Below are 17,248 nucleotides of genomic sequence, written 5' to 3' on the forward strand. Positions count from 1 at the left end.
TGGTGGCGACGACACTCTAGAAATTACACAATAAGGTATAAAGTGTTAGTGTGTGAAGGCTAGCTCTGTTTCCTTGCTACCGGTCCTTATGCTAAGCTAACTGTCTCTTGACTGCAGCTCCATTTTTCACAGGTAGAATGGAGAGGTTTCACACTTCTTATGTAACGCTCTGCAGTAAAACCCACAGGCTTTTATTATGTTTGACTTAAATTATGATTGATAATATATAGAATATATATTAGATGTTTAATATAATGTATAGAAAATCTGACTGAACAAGGGTAGTCTCTGACAAAAACATGATTTACCATCAAACTGAATGAATGACCAGAGAACACAAAGCTTTTGGATAATGATGTGAATGTTTCAGTGAAGGTTTCATGATGACAAGCAACTCTATGCAAACACAACAGAAGTGAATACTCCGACAGTGTCTCACTGCACCTTTGAGTTTCTACTGTGACAGTTCTGTGAGCAATACAACAGTGGAAACGTCCCGGATCGGGGAGTTGTGATGATGGGATGCAGGTTGAATGGGGAACATTCAGAGAGGAACGAGGAGTGGACTGGAGCCCCCGTACTCAATCAGACCCTGCAGAAAGTCATTCTCCACTGCTGCTCTCTGCACTCAAATATACAGCTATAGCGCTCTGGCTCGCTCTCAAATGATGTCTCCATTTTCAACCTCTCATCCGTGCACATCAGCTCTGATCTCTTTATTATAGACACGTGAAATCTAATAAAGTTTGGAATACAATCTTTGCTTGTCTCGAGCTGTTTGTGTCTGAAGAACCACTTGACCCTTGACCTTAAACTCATGTAGTGCTCAGGGAGGAAGAACGATGAACCCTCAGAGAAAACAAACTGCTAAAAGAAAATCAGCAAACTGCGCAGAGCTCGACAGATGTGGGCATTTGCATGCAAGGAATGTAGAAACCCTTAAACCTGCCTCATTTTAGTGGTCAGAAGGGGTTCACTCCACTGGTTTGGTCTGAACCCCCTTTCACACATGCTCTGAACTCCTGAACATGTCCAGACACGTCTTGAGGAGCTGCCCGGGAGAACACAGATGTCCAAAAAAGTTGACCTGACATTAAATGGACTTTGCCCTGCCAGCCCATTAGTAAAAAGTCTCTGTGTGTAATTGCTTTTCATTCCTTTTGGTAACTTTGCAAACATGTCCAAGTACATGTTGTATAGATATCCAAGATGAACTGTCACCAATACAGACAAGTCCTCCTCCTCCTGCACACTCTACCCAGGCAGCACCCCTCGCCTAAACCAAACCGAGTCAATGTGTGAAAACAGCTGTGTCTTCTTCAGACAGACTGTTGTTTATTTTCGTAAATTATGGTCCCAGTAAGAGTAAAAAAATACAATAAAGCAGAGTATGCATTGGGTGTGGCTACCTGTGATTGACAAGTCATTACAACAGCAATCTGAAACAAGTCTTTGTCAGCACTGATACTGAAGAAAGTTCAAGAAGTCGGCCTTTCATTTTTTGTACAGTTTGCTAAGATTCTCTTTTCAGCTAGCTAAAATTAGCATCCCAATTTATTTCAAGGTTAACATGAATACTGGGTGCACATGCTAACCGGGCTAGGTCTAGAGTTAGCTGCTAGCTTAGTGTTTGCTAACTATGTGCTCTTCTCAAGCTACATGGTCACATTAGCCTAAAAAAACAACAACATGGCAAAAGTTAAAATACCAAACTCGAGTCTTCAGAAGGGTAGTCCACAACACAAAGGGTGAGGTTAAAGTGGATGTGGCCAGAAGGATGTCAACCAGTGGTTTGTTGGCCAACATGTTTCCCACAGAAGAAGATTCTATAAAAAAGCTAAGAGAGGTTGTAGCAGACTTGCTGCTTGTTGGGAGATGTGGGTGAACAATAAATCAATGTATGATGAACATTGAATGATCTACAAGCCACTAGGGTAAGTGCAGACAGGGATACCTGCTAATTAGCGCTAGCTTATAAATTATATAAGACTAGATTTTTACACACTTAAAAGGCAGGTCGAGAGGTTAAGTTCAGAGACTGAATGAGCTGAGATGACACTAAGCCGACAGTCACTCTGTCACTCAAAGCCGAAACAACCCTTATTAATTCCGGCGTCATATAATTAAAATATGTACGTTTATAAAAAATTCACTCCCTCTACAGTTGTCAAGAATACAAGAATTAGCTTTAGAGACCAAAACAGTGATTATTTTTTAGCAGGTAAATAAGTATAATATATTATATACAATAAAGAACGAAATCTTAACATGAGAATTTTAGTATTTTTATTTCATATTTTTATTATCAGTGTAGTTCACATTCACGTTTGGCTTTGTACAGTAAACTTATCATAAGTTTAAGTTGTCATACATATTCTACTGATGACTGATACAATCAAATCTCATCCACAAGGTCATGTAACACTCAATCACTGTGCAGAAATGTTCAGAAATGGGCCCGCTTGTACTTCCAGGTGTGACCAGCAGATGTCAGCACTGCCCTGCGTGTGTACTGACAGGCTTGATCATCCTGTGATCAGATCGCTGCGGACGCTGCAGGAAGCTCTGCCGAGAGAAGAGGAGAGGAGCTGCTGCTGACCTTTTCTTTAAGTTCTTTAAGTTTAAAAACTACCACATTTCCAAATACCTAGTCTACATTTTTGCCACTTATACTTTAATGGTCGCACTTTAGGCTGCAGGCTCGTGTTCTAGTGTTCTTTAATGTGGGCAGGGTGGGAAAACTTTAATCCCATACAATTCTGGGCATTTATTGACTTTTAAAAGAAAGAAATGTTTAGTCTGATATAAGCTGATACTATAAAAAAAATGTTAATACAATATATGCCAAACACCTAAATTTGACTGAAGACATTTTGGTGTCAGAAACATCGTTTCCGGTCATCCGCAAAAGGAATTGATCAGTCAGCCAATTCGCACCGAATCACACTGAATATTTTCGCAATAAAATCCTTCTTTCAGAGTTTTGTTTTCTCTGTGTTTTTTCTGCCTAAAGGTTGAGTAGCTGTTAAATAGAAGATCCTTGCAGATCCACACTGGCATCCACCGTGACTTTAAATATTCGATGAACTGGGAGTGTCCTCGTCCTAATTTATGCTTATTATGCAGGGGAGCTGCTCACAGCAGGCGCAGCAGAGAGCCGCCTTTAAAGGGGGAAATAGACATGTAGAAAGTTTAAACTATCCTTCAAAGACGCACAGACATCTTTTATATTTATTTTGATTTACCTGTTGTGTTTTTCACCTGCTGTGGTGAAGTGTCATGCCCCACACCCCGCTACTCTCTCTCTCTCCTCCTCTATCTGCAGTGCATTTCTGTGCGCAAATGTCTACGCACGTTTCATGGCTCCGAAAGACAAAGAAAAACAGTCATTAGTCTGTGATGCGGCTCCACGTCCCTGAGATTAAAGCCCAAACTCAGAGGAAAAGACATTAATTCATTTTTAGAGTCTTCTCAGCAGTCTGAGGTGCTTTTGTAGATCCATATTGCGCAGAGAAACGCGGTCATCAGGGGCGCACAGGTGGGTGCGCTCTCCAAGGTGCCAACAGATCTGTCTGCGCAGCTCCACCGCGCTCACACACCGGCACTTTGGACACAACTGGACCCAAATCCACTGCTCAGCTCACACCAGACCTCCGCTTTGCTGTGGCCCGGGATCGTTCTGCGGTGTTTGATTATTGTATGCAGGATGGATTTGTATGCACAGTAGTCTTGGGAGGAGAGGAGGGACATGGGCGGGGCTGAGGCGCCTCTCATTTCCCCTCCACGCTTAGCGGGGCAGCAGGGCTGGAGAGACCTCCGGGGAGCACAGTCGCCAGTCCAGCACGGAGACCCGCCTGGCCAAAAAACCGCGCCTCACACTTGCCAGGATTGCCAAATATTCCTGAAAAATATACCTGCTATTTATGGCATGTGGCTTGTAACTTTACTCCTGCTGTACTCTCTCCAAGAAGGTAAGAGAAAAAGAAAAGAAATATGCCTCATCCTGTGCGCCTGACTGTTTGAGCATTGGTGTTTAAGTTGAATGAAAAGTGATAAATAATCGAAATGAACGCATGTGTGGCTGTGGATGGTGTCTGTGGCGCGTGCTTTGATGTATGATCGGATGTGTTGTGATGGAGAATTGATTGAAAATGCTTCTTTAAATGTGAATGTATAAACGCGCTGGAGCTGAACAGGTAGAGAAATAGTGAAAGTAAATGCGTAAAGTGATTTGTTTCTTTTTTTGGGGGAGTGTTTTGTGGTTTTCTGTGGCGGCCCGTGCTGCCTTCAATGCTGCTGATAGCACGGATTGTTTTCGCATTACCAACTCCAGTTATGAATATGTAAAATGGCTGAATAGGGAGAATGAGGTGCAAATACAGAGGGAGGGAGAGAGGGGAATGAAAACATGTACCGGCCTGCAATTATATCAATTGTTCACCAATTTGAGAACAAATCCCCTCAAAATGTTTCACTCCTGTAAAGTTTCGCGCGGGATTCTTGTGATTTCTGTTACCTTGAAGCTCTCATTGTGTAGCCTTTTGCTAATTGCAGCTGTTTTTCAGGGACTATATTTGGCACGCGCGCTCCCCTTCCACTGAAATGCTCTTTTTTTTCAGAATCAGATTTTTTTGAAGGTTTTAATTCTTTTTCTGTGTGACGACAAATTGTTTCCATTTTAAATTAGATGACAATTAAAAGGCCTCTTTTTTCCCCCACACCGGCCTTGTTGGTGTAATAGCCCTACACCCACATAAAGGCCATAATTAGAGCATTCACAGCTCTCCTCCTTATTTAATTCATCCGCTCTCTTCAGTTGTTCCTTCACTTTAACTGTACTTGTAGATTTAAAAGGCGGTCTATTTGTTTAAAAGGATTCATTTTTTCCTTCTTGTTCAGTATATGCAGTAAATCTCTGACCCTATTGCAAAGTTGATCTTGTGCTATTACAGTGCATTATAATAATCCTGAGCAAATCTGCGCCACATGAGAGCTTTTTCCTGGGCCTTTGTGTGCCAGCCTGCCCGTGTTTCGCCGTGTTTACATGTTGTTTTGTTCTGATTAGCACAGGCCTGAGTGTGTTCATTCATTTATGAAAAAGTCTGATGCGGTTTGGCTGAAAGAGAAACATGGCTGATGAAAAATAGGCCATTAGGTCTGTTTGCCATTTTAACTTCTGGCTTTCTCTCTCTTGGATTAACCTATTTTTTTTTTAAATATTGGCGAATATAAACGACACATTATCTCCATCTGTGCTGCATGTTTCAGCTGTGCATGTTTGCTCACTTTATGTGTCAAATATTTTATATTGCTTTAAAGCATTTATTCATGGTGGAAGATGTGATTTCAGAGCATCTCCAGGTTCTGCGGAATCATATTAATATGCGCAAATTTATTTCACCAAATGAGAAACTCCAGGGGCGTGGGTGCAGATTATAGACTTGCCCGGTCATGTTCCTCGCTAATAGCGCACCTGGACCCCGCGGACGTGATCGCGCGTGTGCCAGCGCGTGCGTCACGGCTCGTGTGTCTGTATGTTTGAGTGTGTGTGAGTGTGTGCGCGCGCGCGCGGAGGAGGGGAAGTGACGGGGACACCCCTCTATGTTTGGTTGTTAAAGGTTGGACTGTTTGGGGTGTTATTTCTGCAGCAGCTAAACTCAATGTTCAGTCTTTTATTTTTTCACAAAAAACTCCTCAAAAATAGTAAAAAATTGAAGCAGAATAATTTAAAAATGTCTCTAAATTGTGTCGCAGACGTAGATGAGGGTTTGGGGGTAATTAAGGGATCTTTGGCCAAACAAAAAAAATGCTTTAAGGGTAATAGCAGCTAACCAATTAGAGCACAATGCCTCTAATTTCCGTCAGTAATTTCAAATTAAAAGAGGATTTATTGTGATTTTTGATTGGTGAATTGTGAACAAAAACTCGCGTTTTCTTCATTTTAAATCCATTTTCACTTTTTAAAAAAACAAACTGTAACTGTGGATTAATTAGCAGTGAATTAAATGATTTTAATACACAGGCCTGCTGTAGGCCTATTTTAATCCTTCACTTTATTCCATTAAATGAAACGTACAACGATGTGTAAAATTCAAACAGTGCAACTTGAATTTTAATGTGAGGTGTGTAAAGCATTAAGGTGATCCTTCACCCTGACACCCTCGTGTCCTCTCCACTGCTCACCCACAAATAGAAATATGCAAACCACCCCCCCCTCAGCCCTCCCCAGTTTAATTCCCTGCTGCCTCTGCAGGGCTGCACAATTAAAGCTGCAATCTGAGCTACAGGCACCTCTCAATGACAGAGCTGTGTGGTCCACAGGGGTGCCAATCATTACTCAGCCGGGGCAAAGGCCCACTTTTTACACCAGCTCAGACCTGGTATTATTTAATTCTGCAGAAACACACATCATAAAGAGGGTTCAAAGGAGGGAAATCAGCTTAAAGAGTCATTCTGGTGACAATTTCTGCTCCTTTAAGGGGATTTATTTCATGAATCTGATTCTTTTGCATTAAAAAGGAGGGAAATTTCCTCCCACAAAAATTAGGAAAAGTCTCATTAACAGACTTTTTTTTTTACACTGTCTGCATTTTAAACTCTATAAAACAGCAGCTTAATTTAAATAAACAACAAAAAATAAAAAATAACTGCAATTAAATTTCTATCAGTGTTGCTGAATGGTACAGCTGCTATAAGACTGTGAGCTGGGAAACGCAGCTCATCGCACTCCTCAGCTCGCCAATCGGATGTCACAGCTCTGTCACCAGAATCCCTGCGCTCCCATTCGTCCTTAAATCTATTAAACATCCCAACGAGATTACGAATGAGAACGGCTAAATTAAAACAACAACAACAACAACAACAAAAGATGCAGATGAGCCATGGACTGTAAGAAATGTTTTTTCCCCAGTCAGAACTCAGCGTAACACCACCCTGATGCTAAATTAAACCAGACCTCCTCTTAAATTTGATTGGATGCCGGAGCGGCACATTTTCAGGCGGAAGGAGGGTGCGTTCAGCAAATGTCAAATCTCTGAAGCAAGTAGTTGTTTTTGTTGGATCTCTCTCTCCCTCCATCTCTCTCTCTCTCCATCTCTCCCTCCCTCCATCGCTTCCTCTCGCAGTAACTCCCCTCCCTCTCTCTCCCTCATCACTAGGCAGAATTAAAGGTTGGGGGAGGGGCACTTTATGCAGACTGTGCTGGGACTTGTGATCCACAGATTTGATATTCACATTAAGAGAGAAACGGGCTGCTTTGATGTGCGGGGGGAGCAGGTCCCGGGGGACTGCTGAAGTAGCACACTTTTTTTTTTTTTACTGACACAGCACAGGCCGGGGGGTGTTGGTGTTGGGTGGGTGGGGAGCAGATTGTTGGGGACAGGGTGTACAGAAAGACAGCGCTGATACCCCCTCGCTGATTAGATGTAACCCCTCCTCGTACCTCTCCGCCCACCCGCCACCTCCTTACACCAGACCCCTGAGGATTATCCTTAAGCTTACACCTTTCTTCACCCCCAATCGTCGACCAATATTCAATTCACACCCCGTCTTACAACACGTCTCCTCCCACTTCCTGCTCCTTTTCTGCTTCGTGTTTCCACACTCTCAATCCTCAGGAACACAACTTTCTGTCCCGGACACGCCTGAAGGATGAGTGATGGAAGTAGTGGACACAGGAGTGGAAATAAGGGAAAGGAGGGAGAGGTTTCTGACACTTCACACTGCTTAGGTGCAGGTCATGCTGTTAAGTTTGACCCCAGTGTTGACCTTTACGCTCCCTGTCACTATATCAAATAAAGATTAGAGATTCCAATCTGTATAGGCTTCAGATACATCCTAAAATGCAGTGCCAGGTATTGGCAGTTATGCCAATCAATGCACCAATCTGATACCAAAATCTATTGGCCATCAACAACCGTGCGGATCTAGCGAAGAGTTTAAAGTTAGTCAAAGCTGGAAAAATGTCTGCAATCAGTGTTTCTCTTTGTCGCACTGGTATCACACGGGGTCGGTATCCGCTGACATTTTAAGTCGGAATCAGGAAGGAAAACATGTTTTCCGAACATCTCAAATAAAGATGAAATGTGATGAAAATAATTTTAGCAGAAGAAGAAACAGAAAGATGCAGAAGGGTGAGAGAAGAAGAGCATGTGGAGGTATAATGCCTCTGCTTGGGCACAGGGAGCTCGAGGTGTGAGTGTGTGTGTGTGGAGTTCTGTGGTTTGTTTACCTCCTCATCACAATACAGTCCTGAGCGTCTCGTGTGTGTGTGTGTGTGTGCGTGTGTGCGTGCGTGCGTGCGTGCGTGTGCGCTCACATCCTGGGGAGGAGGCGTAGATCAGCTGCATTATGCATGCTGAAACCTTGCATAGGTTATGACTTGTGCCTCTCTGACATACATATTCATGCGCCGCTCTCTGGCAGGATGTATAAAACAGTGGCTGCGGCTCTGACAGCCCAAGCTTCAGCTCCAGCACCTTCCTGTGAGGCTGGTTTCTCTCTCTCTTCTGCCGCCGCCGCCGCTGCTGTGTCTGAGCGAGGATGATGAAGCCTCCTGGGTGCAGGTGAAGAGCAGCAGCAACAACACAGGGAGCTGGCAGACAGCTGTGGTCAGTCTGGGATCAGGGTGCACACGCTGCAGGACGAGAGAGGAAAAGGGAGAACGTGTGGCTCAGATGGAGTCGTCTCAGGGTGTTAAAGGCCTCTTTGAGGCTGCATGGTACTTCTATTAGGTCAATCAGAAGTTAAAGCAGGTAAATTAATACATTAACTGTAAATAAATTACGCTATATGTGACAGCATTTTTCTTACTTATTCCTGACATTTAAAAGTCTAAATGAATCAGAATTTAACAAAGAATTTACATTTACAGAAAATGTTGCAGCCCTATAAATGTGACCTGACGAATTAGGCCTGTGAGACTGCGTCACACTAACTGTTACGTGTTGAATCTAGAGGTGTAAAACAGTAAACGTGACTCTCTCTGTGCTCACTGCAGAGGCAGGCTGTAAGTTGACACCATGTTAACTGCAGTGAGTGTCTTTTTTTGTGGTATTACACTGTCAAGACTGTCGTCAAAAGAATCTTAGCACGGTTTATTTCCAACAGAGACTTTGTTAAATGTTGACAGGTGTAAAATTCGCCTCAATTTGCAGAACAAAAACACTGTTTAATGGTGGTTTGTGACTTGAGTTTATGTTTTTGTTAGAATTTAATTGATGCTTTTTATTGGTTTAATATCACATGATCTGTTACACCGGGGGAATATAGTCGCCTGTTGTGATGGGCTTGATGTAGCTTAATTTGATCATGGAAGTGGTGTGTCGTAAGAGGCAGATGTAATACAAGTTACAGCTGCAAGGAGTGTAGATGATCTTTTTGGCTTATTGCCTTTATTTATAGGACAGCTGAAGAGAGGCAGGTAATGTGGCGAGGAGAGAGTGAGGGGATGACATGCTGTAAATGATCAGCAGACTGGGAGTCAAACCTGCGCTCAGTGCGTTTAGGATTGATCCTCTGTACAGGGTTCGCCTGCCCTACCAACTGAGCTAAACCGGCGCCCCGACTTTAATTCATCTTTGACAGAAATCTGCATCTAAAGATTATTTTCATTTTTGATTAATCTGCCTATTTTCTTTAGATTTAGATTAAAATAGTTTGGTCCATCAAATGCTAAAAGTCGCCTAAAAAACATCACAGTTTCTCAAAGTCCAAAGTGATGTCTCTAAATGTCACATTTTTTCAGACCGGTGGTTCGAGGAGATTCAGACTAATACGACATGAGCAAAAAAAAGCTGGAAAATCTCCATTACTGAAAGACCACAAACATCATTTTCTGCCACTTTAGCATGAAAATTTAATCTAAAAATCAATAATTGGATGTTATTTTTCTGAAAACGACAAATTGATTAGTCATAAAATCACTGCAGCTTTACTCTGACATTGATATTCAGGTGCTTTAACCATGACAAAGATGTGTTGTCTGCGCAGTCTGTGTTGGTATATGTGATTTGCAGCAGGTGTGCACAGGTAGAGTCATGTTTGGACTGTTGGTTTTAAGTGCAGCTGAGTTTTGGGGCCTTTCATCCTCTCACTGACTGACTTATTTTAGGGTTTAAACTCTTCAATGAGCAGTATTAGCATCCAGCCTACTTCTTCTGTTTTCATCTGATTCCATTGAAAAATATTTGCCCACTTTAGCAGTTTGTATCTCGCTGCCGCTTCCTGTGACAGAATTTGGGTTTTGGCGACTTAACGTTTCTAAATTTAGCCTCTTCAGTGGGTCATTGTTGTTGGGTTAAATTGTCACGTTGTTTTTTTTTATTCACTCACAGCTTTCGAGTGCCAGCGCCACCATGGCAACCCGCTCCGTCTCCTCCCAGTGTGACTGAGAGCTGCTTTTGGAGTGTGTGTGTGTGTGTGTGTTTATGTGTGTGTTGGCTCGCCTGGTTTTGACAGGCTCTGAGTGGTGGGAGTTTGCTCTGATCCCCTTTCTATTCCACTTCCCGCTCCATCAGCCCCCCCTCCTCAGCGCCCGGGCCCCCCAGGCCATATAATCTACTGTAAGAGAGGTTCTCCTGCCGCCCAGCCCCCGCCGTCCCCGTGCTCTCAGGGTGACCCCCTCACTCCTCCACTTTAGTCCTGTCCCCCCATTGGGGGATTATAGATATTGCAATCTTTAATATGGGCTTTATGCTCAGGGGCCATTATCAGTAATCTGCAGAGGGGAGGGAGTCTGACCTGGTTTCTGCAGCCCACCACCGGACTGCCAGACACATTTTCATATACCATCTGTAACGTCCTGCTCACATGTATCAATCTCTCGTCTGGGACAGGAGCATTTCTTTAAAGGAGGCTGGAATTATGAGCAAACCGTCCTGGATGAAGGAGTTACACGTTCGATCTGCTGAGCTCAGAGTCAGCACAGACTCACGGTGGACGAGACGAATGATTCTGCAGGCTTTGTTTGTTCATGTTTGTCTGTCTGCAGCATCCACAGCTTAAAGCCACGCCTCACTGAAACACACCCAAACAAAGTCTAAACACACAGATGATCAGACACAACATTAACTTTCACTCATTTGTGGACATCTCTGCAACACACTTCCACAAATGCAGTCACAACTGTTTCAGACATCGAGCTTTCTGCACCTGTGAAGCCCTGATATCAGCCAGTGTGAACAACAGGTGTACGACGTCCCGTTCCAGTACTGAAAGTGATGATACAAAACTGCGTTACAACTCAGTGATCGATCCAAGTATTGACACCTGTTTTTGCAGATGCTTGCATCTCTAAGTCACAGCACAAAATAAAGTGTACACTGAGTGAAGGCAGGAAGAAGAGAGTCCTTCTCTTCTCTTTAAAGTGAGCTTCACACGTCACTGGCCTCTTTGGTACAACCGCCGCAGAGGATGTGTTTCTTTACAGCTGAAATAATTAATCAATCAGTTGATCGAGAGAAGAACGTGATCAATTATAAGTTCGTATAATAAAAAACTTCTCTGGTTGTAGCCTCAGATCAGAGAATTTGCTGCTTTTTTTGTCTAATTAAAAGTTTCTTTAACTGTTCAACAGAGGTAACAATCAATCTGATGACATCGCACGGTTTAGATCTACTGATTGTCCAGACTTTAACTGTTTAGTAAAAAACAAAAAAAGGCATCACACAGTTTAGGAAACTTTAAACGCCATTTTGCACTATTATATATGGAAGCCCAAAGCCGACATGCATCCATACATTTTATTTACTTCGCTTTCCTGCAATAACGAGTCGTTTCTGGTCGTTTTCTCGAGATCTCGACTTATTTCTCTCGTTGTCGCGGGATAACAAAGCTCGTCTTCTTGTGATAATTTCCGTGACAATTTTCTGGCGATCTAGAAAACAAAACAACCGGCTGCTCGCTGTGATATTACAGACCAGCACATGCCATGCTGCCATTGCCCACACTAATGAGCTAAGTTAAACCTATTGGGGGATACGATTTATGATCATCTTACGTCAGGGTGGTGCAGCGCAGTTATCTCATGATAACGTGATGGATAAGTCGAGATCTCGAGAAATGAGTTAATAAAATGTCTGGATGCATGACCGCTTTGGGCTTCCGTAATTGTACATTATAGAGAGTAATCATAAGATTCAGCCCCAGTGTTTTTATCATGAATACATCAATATATATTTTATATAGTCTAATATGTATGGTTATTGTACTGTGACATATTGTCTAATTGAATCTCAGGACTTTGACTGTCTGACACAGGTTTTTATCTTTTTCTTTCCTGTCTTGAAACCACACTACAAACGGTTTATAAATGTAACTCATGAATGTAACTATATAATGTAACTACAAAGATATTAAGCAAGAAAAATACCTAAAGAATGACCCTTAAGGTTCGTCAAGAGGAGGATTACCTCAAAATATCAAATCAAAAGTGTCTAATAAATGTATTTAGACTTGTGTGTTGACTCGACCACTGAAAAATCAAATAAATTCAGCAGTGTCAACAAGCAGTATTTCATAGGCAGAATATAGAGAGGAGAAATCTATTTGATGTATTTGGTAAAAAGTAAAAACACACAAAGTGCTCATTTGAGCCAATTTAGATCAACTCCTCCGTCTCTCAGTCTGTCAGCGTCTCTCGGGATGTTTAACAAACTTTCCGTGCTGAACTGAACATTAACGGGGACGATCAGATGATATAATACAGAGTCAGTGATGGTTAACATCCACATCTGTCCATCAGAGGTCCCCCCCCCCTCCTCCCCCATCATTCATCTTTCTCTTCTAATCTTTCTTATAATGACCCCAAATTTGAGACCCCCACCCCCTCTCTTCCTCCTCTCTCTCCTTTCTCTGCTGGAGCTGTATGTGTTTAATCTGAGTGCCAATGAAGAACATCTCTGTGTATGTATGCGTGTGTTTTGTGTGTGTGTGTTTTGTGTGTGTGTGTGTGTGTGTGGGCGCTTGTGTGTGTTAAATATGTAAGGAGATTAAATGGACTTAAATCTCTGCGTCTGGCATAGAAATTCCAATCACATAACCTATCAGTGTGCTCTCCTCTGTACGGAGGTAACAGGCTCCTCCCCCCCTCCCCTCCCATCCACCTAAACCATCACAGGCTTTAGCCCAAATCCCTGGCTTTCTGCATCACATGACTGATGTTTGCAGCTGGACATTTGACATACATTTGTTATGATTATTTTGCAACACATCTGAAGGACATTCCCGCTTTGTCCTTTTTTTTTGTCCATTAAAACGATGCGATTGCTTTAAATCAGTCTCTCAAATCTCTTTCTTCCCTGCAGTACACAGTGAGGATGTGGGCTCCACCAGGCTGTACTTTGTGAATGCCTCCCTGCAGAGGGTAACCTACTCCAGCTCGGTGGGGGTGTCCCTGCCCTGTCCAGCAGGGGGCACCCCCAGTGCCATACTGCGCTGGTACCTGGCCACCGGCGACGACATCTACGACGTGCCCCACATCCGCCACGTGCACGCCAATGGCACCCTCCAACTGTACCCCTTCTCGCCCTCCGCCTACAACAGCTACATCCACGACAACGACTACTTCTGCACCGCCGAGAACCAGGCCGGCAAGATCCGCAGCCCCAACATCCGCATCAAAGCTGGTGAGTTCGGGAGCGAAAACGGAAGTTGTGGAGTTAAAGGTCATGAGAGGGAACGAAGCAAAAAAACAGTCATGAAAGCATAAAGTAGAGCAGATGTGATTGGCAGCTGCAAAAAGCCCCACCCACGCACACAATCACCTGCCCCAAAATAGCGCGTCTCGACCTGAACACAGATTGACCTAGAACACAGTCTGCAGAGGGAACATCTGCATGGCATACTACGCCCGGCCTCGGCCTCCGCTCACACCTACCTGACTGAGCGGGTGGTGAACCACTGCACTTTATACCCACATAACCCACGTCAGCTCCATCTACAGCACGGTGCCATCTGGAAGGACGAAATCCAAAGCACGAGTTAAGTTAGGAATAGAATGTGACTTATGATGATATAACCGAGATCAGATGAGGAGGGAAAAGTGTGACAGTAGGTTGTGTCACATAAGAGGCTCATCCTCATTAACACTTTTTAAAAGGGCAGTTCATTAAAGGCCAACAGGAACCCGACAGCCACTGGATAGTTTATAAGGGATGCTTCTTAAACTCTGGCGAGGTGTGAAAAGTAACTCAACACCACAGAGATACAGAGAGTTGGTTTGAAGTTTCAGCGACCTTATAACCTTAGATTTTACACAAACATCTTAGGCCTCTTTTCAGTCATCACATGATAAATCAGTAGGAGTAAGAATAAAGAATCCATAAATAAACACTGGTAGAATTTGTCAGTGGGCTATTTTGGGAAAGTTTGACCAAAAGCTGCCTCTGTTGCCATCATATTTCCCTTTCCGTCCTCCTCCTCCGCCTCCTCCTCCTGCTGCTGCCTCGTTCTTCAAACTGTCCTCTTGTGCCAGACTAAATATAGCCACAGCACACTTCTTTAATTATCTCTCATTAACAGACCTAATTGGTGCTTTGCATTGATTGGACCGCGTGAGGCTGCTTTAATAAGCGAGACCTCGTCTAAAGTAAAACGGTACGTCTGGGGGTTTGGGTTCCTCCTGCTCTACAGAAGAAGAAGAAAAAAAAATGGAGAAGAAGACGAAGAAGAAGAGAGAGTTACATCCTGGAACAAAGCTACATCTGGATGATAGTTGCACTGCATCTATTGTCTCCTCCTCCTTCCCCGTCATTCATTCAGGCCAGCAGGCCCCTCCCCCTTCCCTCCTGCCGTCAACATCTGTTTTCATATTCTGCCTCCCAACACCGACCTGAACTAATACTCATATTCATTCTAATACTAATACTAGCGCCAAGTTGAGGATTTGAGCCAGGACCCTGAGCTGCATGCCAGCCGGCTGCTGCCTTCATTCCCACATGACCCTAAAGCCCGGCCTCAGGAGGCGAGGGATTAGCAGGAAGCAAACATCCTGCAGCCAGCGGCCTCTGTCGGGCCCCGGCAGATCTAAAGCGCAGGTTACAATCGGACAGGAAGCTTTTATTTTGGAGGGTCAGACTTAAAGCATTGGTGCATAACTTGCTCTGCATTTGAGCAATAATTGACTGCAATGTTTTCTAGGCACATTTACTTGGTTCATTCCATATGACTTCAAATCCACTTGACAGTCTTTTCTCCTCAAGTGTTCAAAGAAGATGTAAATTTCCATGCATGTGTTTCCCTCCTGCAGCAGGATGTATGCACACTGTCATCGCGTCTGTTACCAGGGAAGGGATTCCGAACCAGTTTCTTAGCAACCTTGGGATACGTGCTAGCTTTCATGTGATTTTTGCTAATGAGTCCCCGCTCATTGAGCACAGTGTAGAATATTACATGAACCTGCATAAACCGAAAGCACCAATAACCCTTCAGTCACTGTGAGCCAGCAGCGCCGCCGTGTCCTGGTGAAGTTCAGTAAAAACAGATCAGTGTTACGCGGTGATGTCACGCCAAAGCTGGAAAAATAATTTCCATGATTATCACGCTTAATGGCGGCTCGCGCCATTTATGGTGAAAGCAGAGGCAGGATTAGAGGAGTTCAAACAATGCAGGGGAGTGGGACAGTGTTTCCCATGAATCAGTGTGGAGGGCCGGGGTAACTGATGAAAGGCTGTCTTCGCTCTGGAGTGTTAATGTGTTTGTTTTTGATGATGTAAACACGAGTAGATTATTGCTTCTGAGACAGAGTGTGACTAAAAGGCTCAAATCATGAGATCGCTATGATGTCATCAACACATCTTCTGATCTGAAAAAATCTAAATCTTTAATTTTGAAAAAATCAATCTTGACATGATTTTGGCGGGAAAAGCTTCTCCAACGACATTCAGACCATGAAAGGTCACCAAGCCTCAAATATTCAGTGGTTTTAGAGCTTCAGATTTCTGCTGTCTCAATATATATGTGTGTGTGTAGTTTTCAGGGAGCCCTACACGGTGCGGGTGGCGGACCAGCGCTCCATGCGGGGCAACGTAGCCGTGTTCAAGTGCCTCATCCCCGCCGCCGTGCAGGAGTACGTCAGCGTCGTGTCCTGGGAGAGGGACACCGTTTCCATCGTCCCAGGTAGGAGAGCACATGGGGGAATTTGGATCAGTGGGCGGGTTGAGTCATTTCATAAAGGTCTGTCTTTATTGTCTATGTGTGTGTGTGTGTGTGTTGAGATTGTCGATGCACCGCTGTGCTCCATGTTTGACCGAACTCTTAACTCGTGTCTTCTGTCTGCTCGCTGTTCTGGATCACTGCTCTGCTCCTCCTCCTCCCTCTCTGCTCCCGCTGCCTTTACATCTCACCACATACATTTTTCCACCCTAATGTCAATTATTGTGATTGACACCGCATTACGCCGGCTCTCTTTCCGAGTGGCGTGACTTCTCCACAGTTCCTCCTCATCAGATCTATTTCCGTCCCCTCCCTGCTTGTCTCAGCACCACGTCCTTGAAGAACAGGGCCACAATTAGAGACACAGGATGTCAATAGGACTGAGACCCCACATTCATCTTCATTAACCTCATTTGTGTTTGTGTGAGTGTGTGCGTAACAGAGAGAGAGAAGTCTTCTGTCTTTATGTCTGTTTTCACTGTTTATGAATACATTGTTTTAATATGTGATTATATAATGTGCAGTGTATGTTTCAGATGTGTGCATGTTTATGAAACGCTTGCAATAACAATGCAGGAGAGAGAGGGAGGAGAGATACAAGCAAAAGAGGAGAAGCAAGGAGGGTAGTAGGGCAAGAACGGCCTCAGGTCCTGGCAGATGGCGTTTTATATTATATGTATGCAAAACACACAGACACTGTGTCACACATGCACATGCACCGAGGCTGCGGTAGTTCGTTATTTTCAGACATTTTGGTGTTTTACTTTGTAGTTAGCATTCTGGTAAAAATGCTGCTACATTAAGGAGCTACATTGTTTTAATAATGGCCAGAACGTGTAATTAATGCACCCTGTGATTGATGTATTTTTAGCATTTTTAGTGCTTCGATGCTCCGACTCCAACTTTTATTTTGGTAACAAACACGTACAAAAAAAGCCCTTTAAAATAAAGTTGAATTAAAATTAATTTTTTTAAGCTAATACATCAAAAGTTTCTATTAGCAGGTTATTGGAGTGAGCTTTTAGTTTGTTTCTGGTTGTTTACAAATGACATTTTAAATGTAGACATCTTTTATTAATTCTCTATGTGCATGCAA

The 17,248-nt window shown here is 43.5% G+C and overlaps 1 protein-coding gene across 2 annotated transcripts in view; it reads left to right on the top strand.

The window, feature by feature from the left end:
• The first annotated feature begins 3,884 nt into the window (after positions 1-3,884).
• Positions 3,885-17,248, top strand: part of LOC138597130 (cell adhesion molecule DSCAML1-like) — a 48,658-nt gene continuing 35,294 nt past the window's right edge. The window contains exons 1-3 of one of the 2 annotated variants that reach the window (XM_069668690.1): positions 3,885-3,971; positions 13,305-13,625; positions 15,970-16,116. In XM_069668690.1, the coding sequence (XP_069524791.1) occupies positions 3,929-3,971; positions 13,305-13,625; positions 15,970-16,116 (511 nt within the window). In that variant the 5' untranslated portion in view covers positions 3,885-3,928. The remainder of the gene's footprint in view (positions 3,972-13,304; positions 13,626-15,969; positions 16,117-17,248) is intronic. The other variant, XM_069668683.1, reaches the window with a different exon arrangement.

The sequence above is a fragment of the Semicossyphus pulcher genome, unplaced genomic scaffold (genome assembly GCF_022749685.1).
Source record: "Semicossyphus pulcher isolate SPU_LCO1_2020_fin unplaced genomic scaffold, fSemPul1.0.p SCAF_10, whole genome shotgun sequence".
Taxonomy (NCBI): domain Eukaryota; kingdom Metazoa; phylum Chordata; class Actinopteri; order Labriformes; family Labridae; genus Semicossyphus; species Semicossyphus pulcher.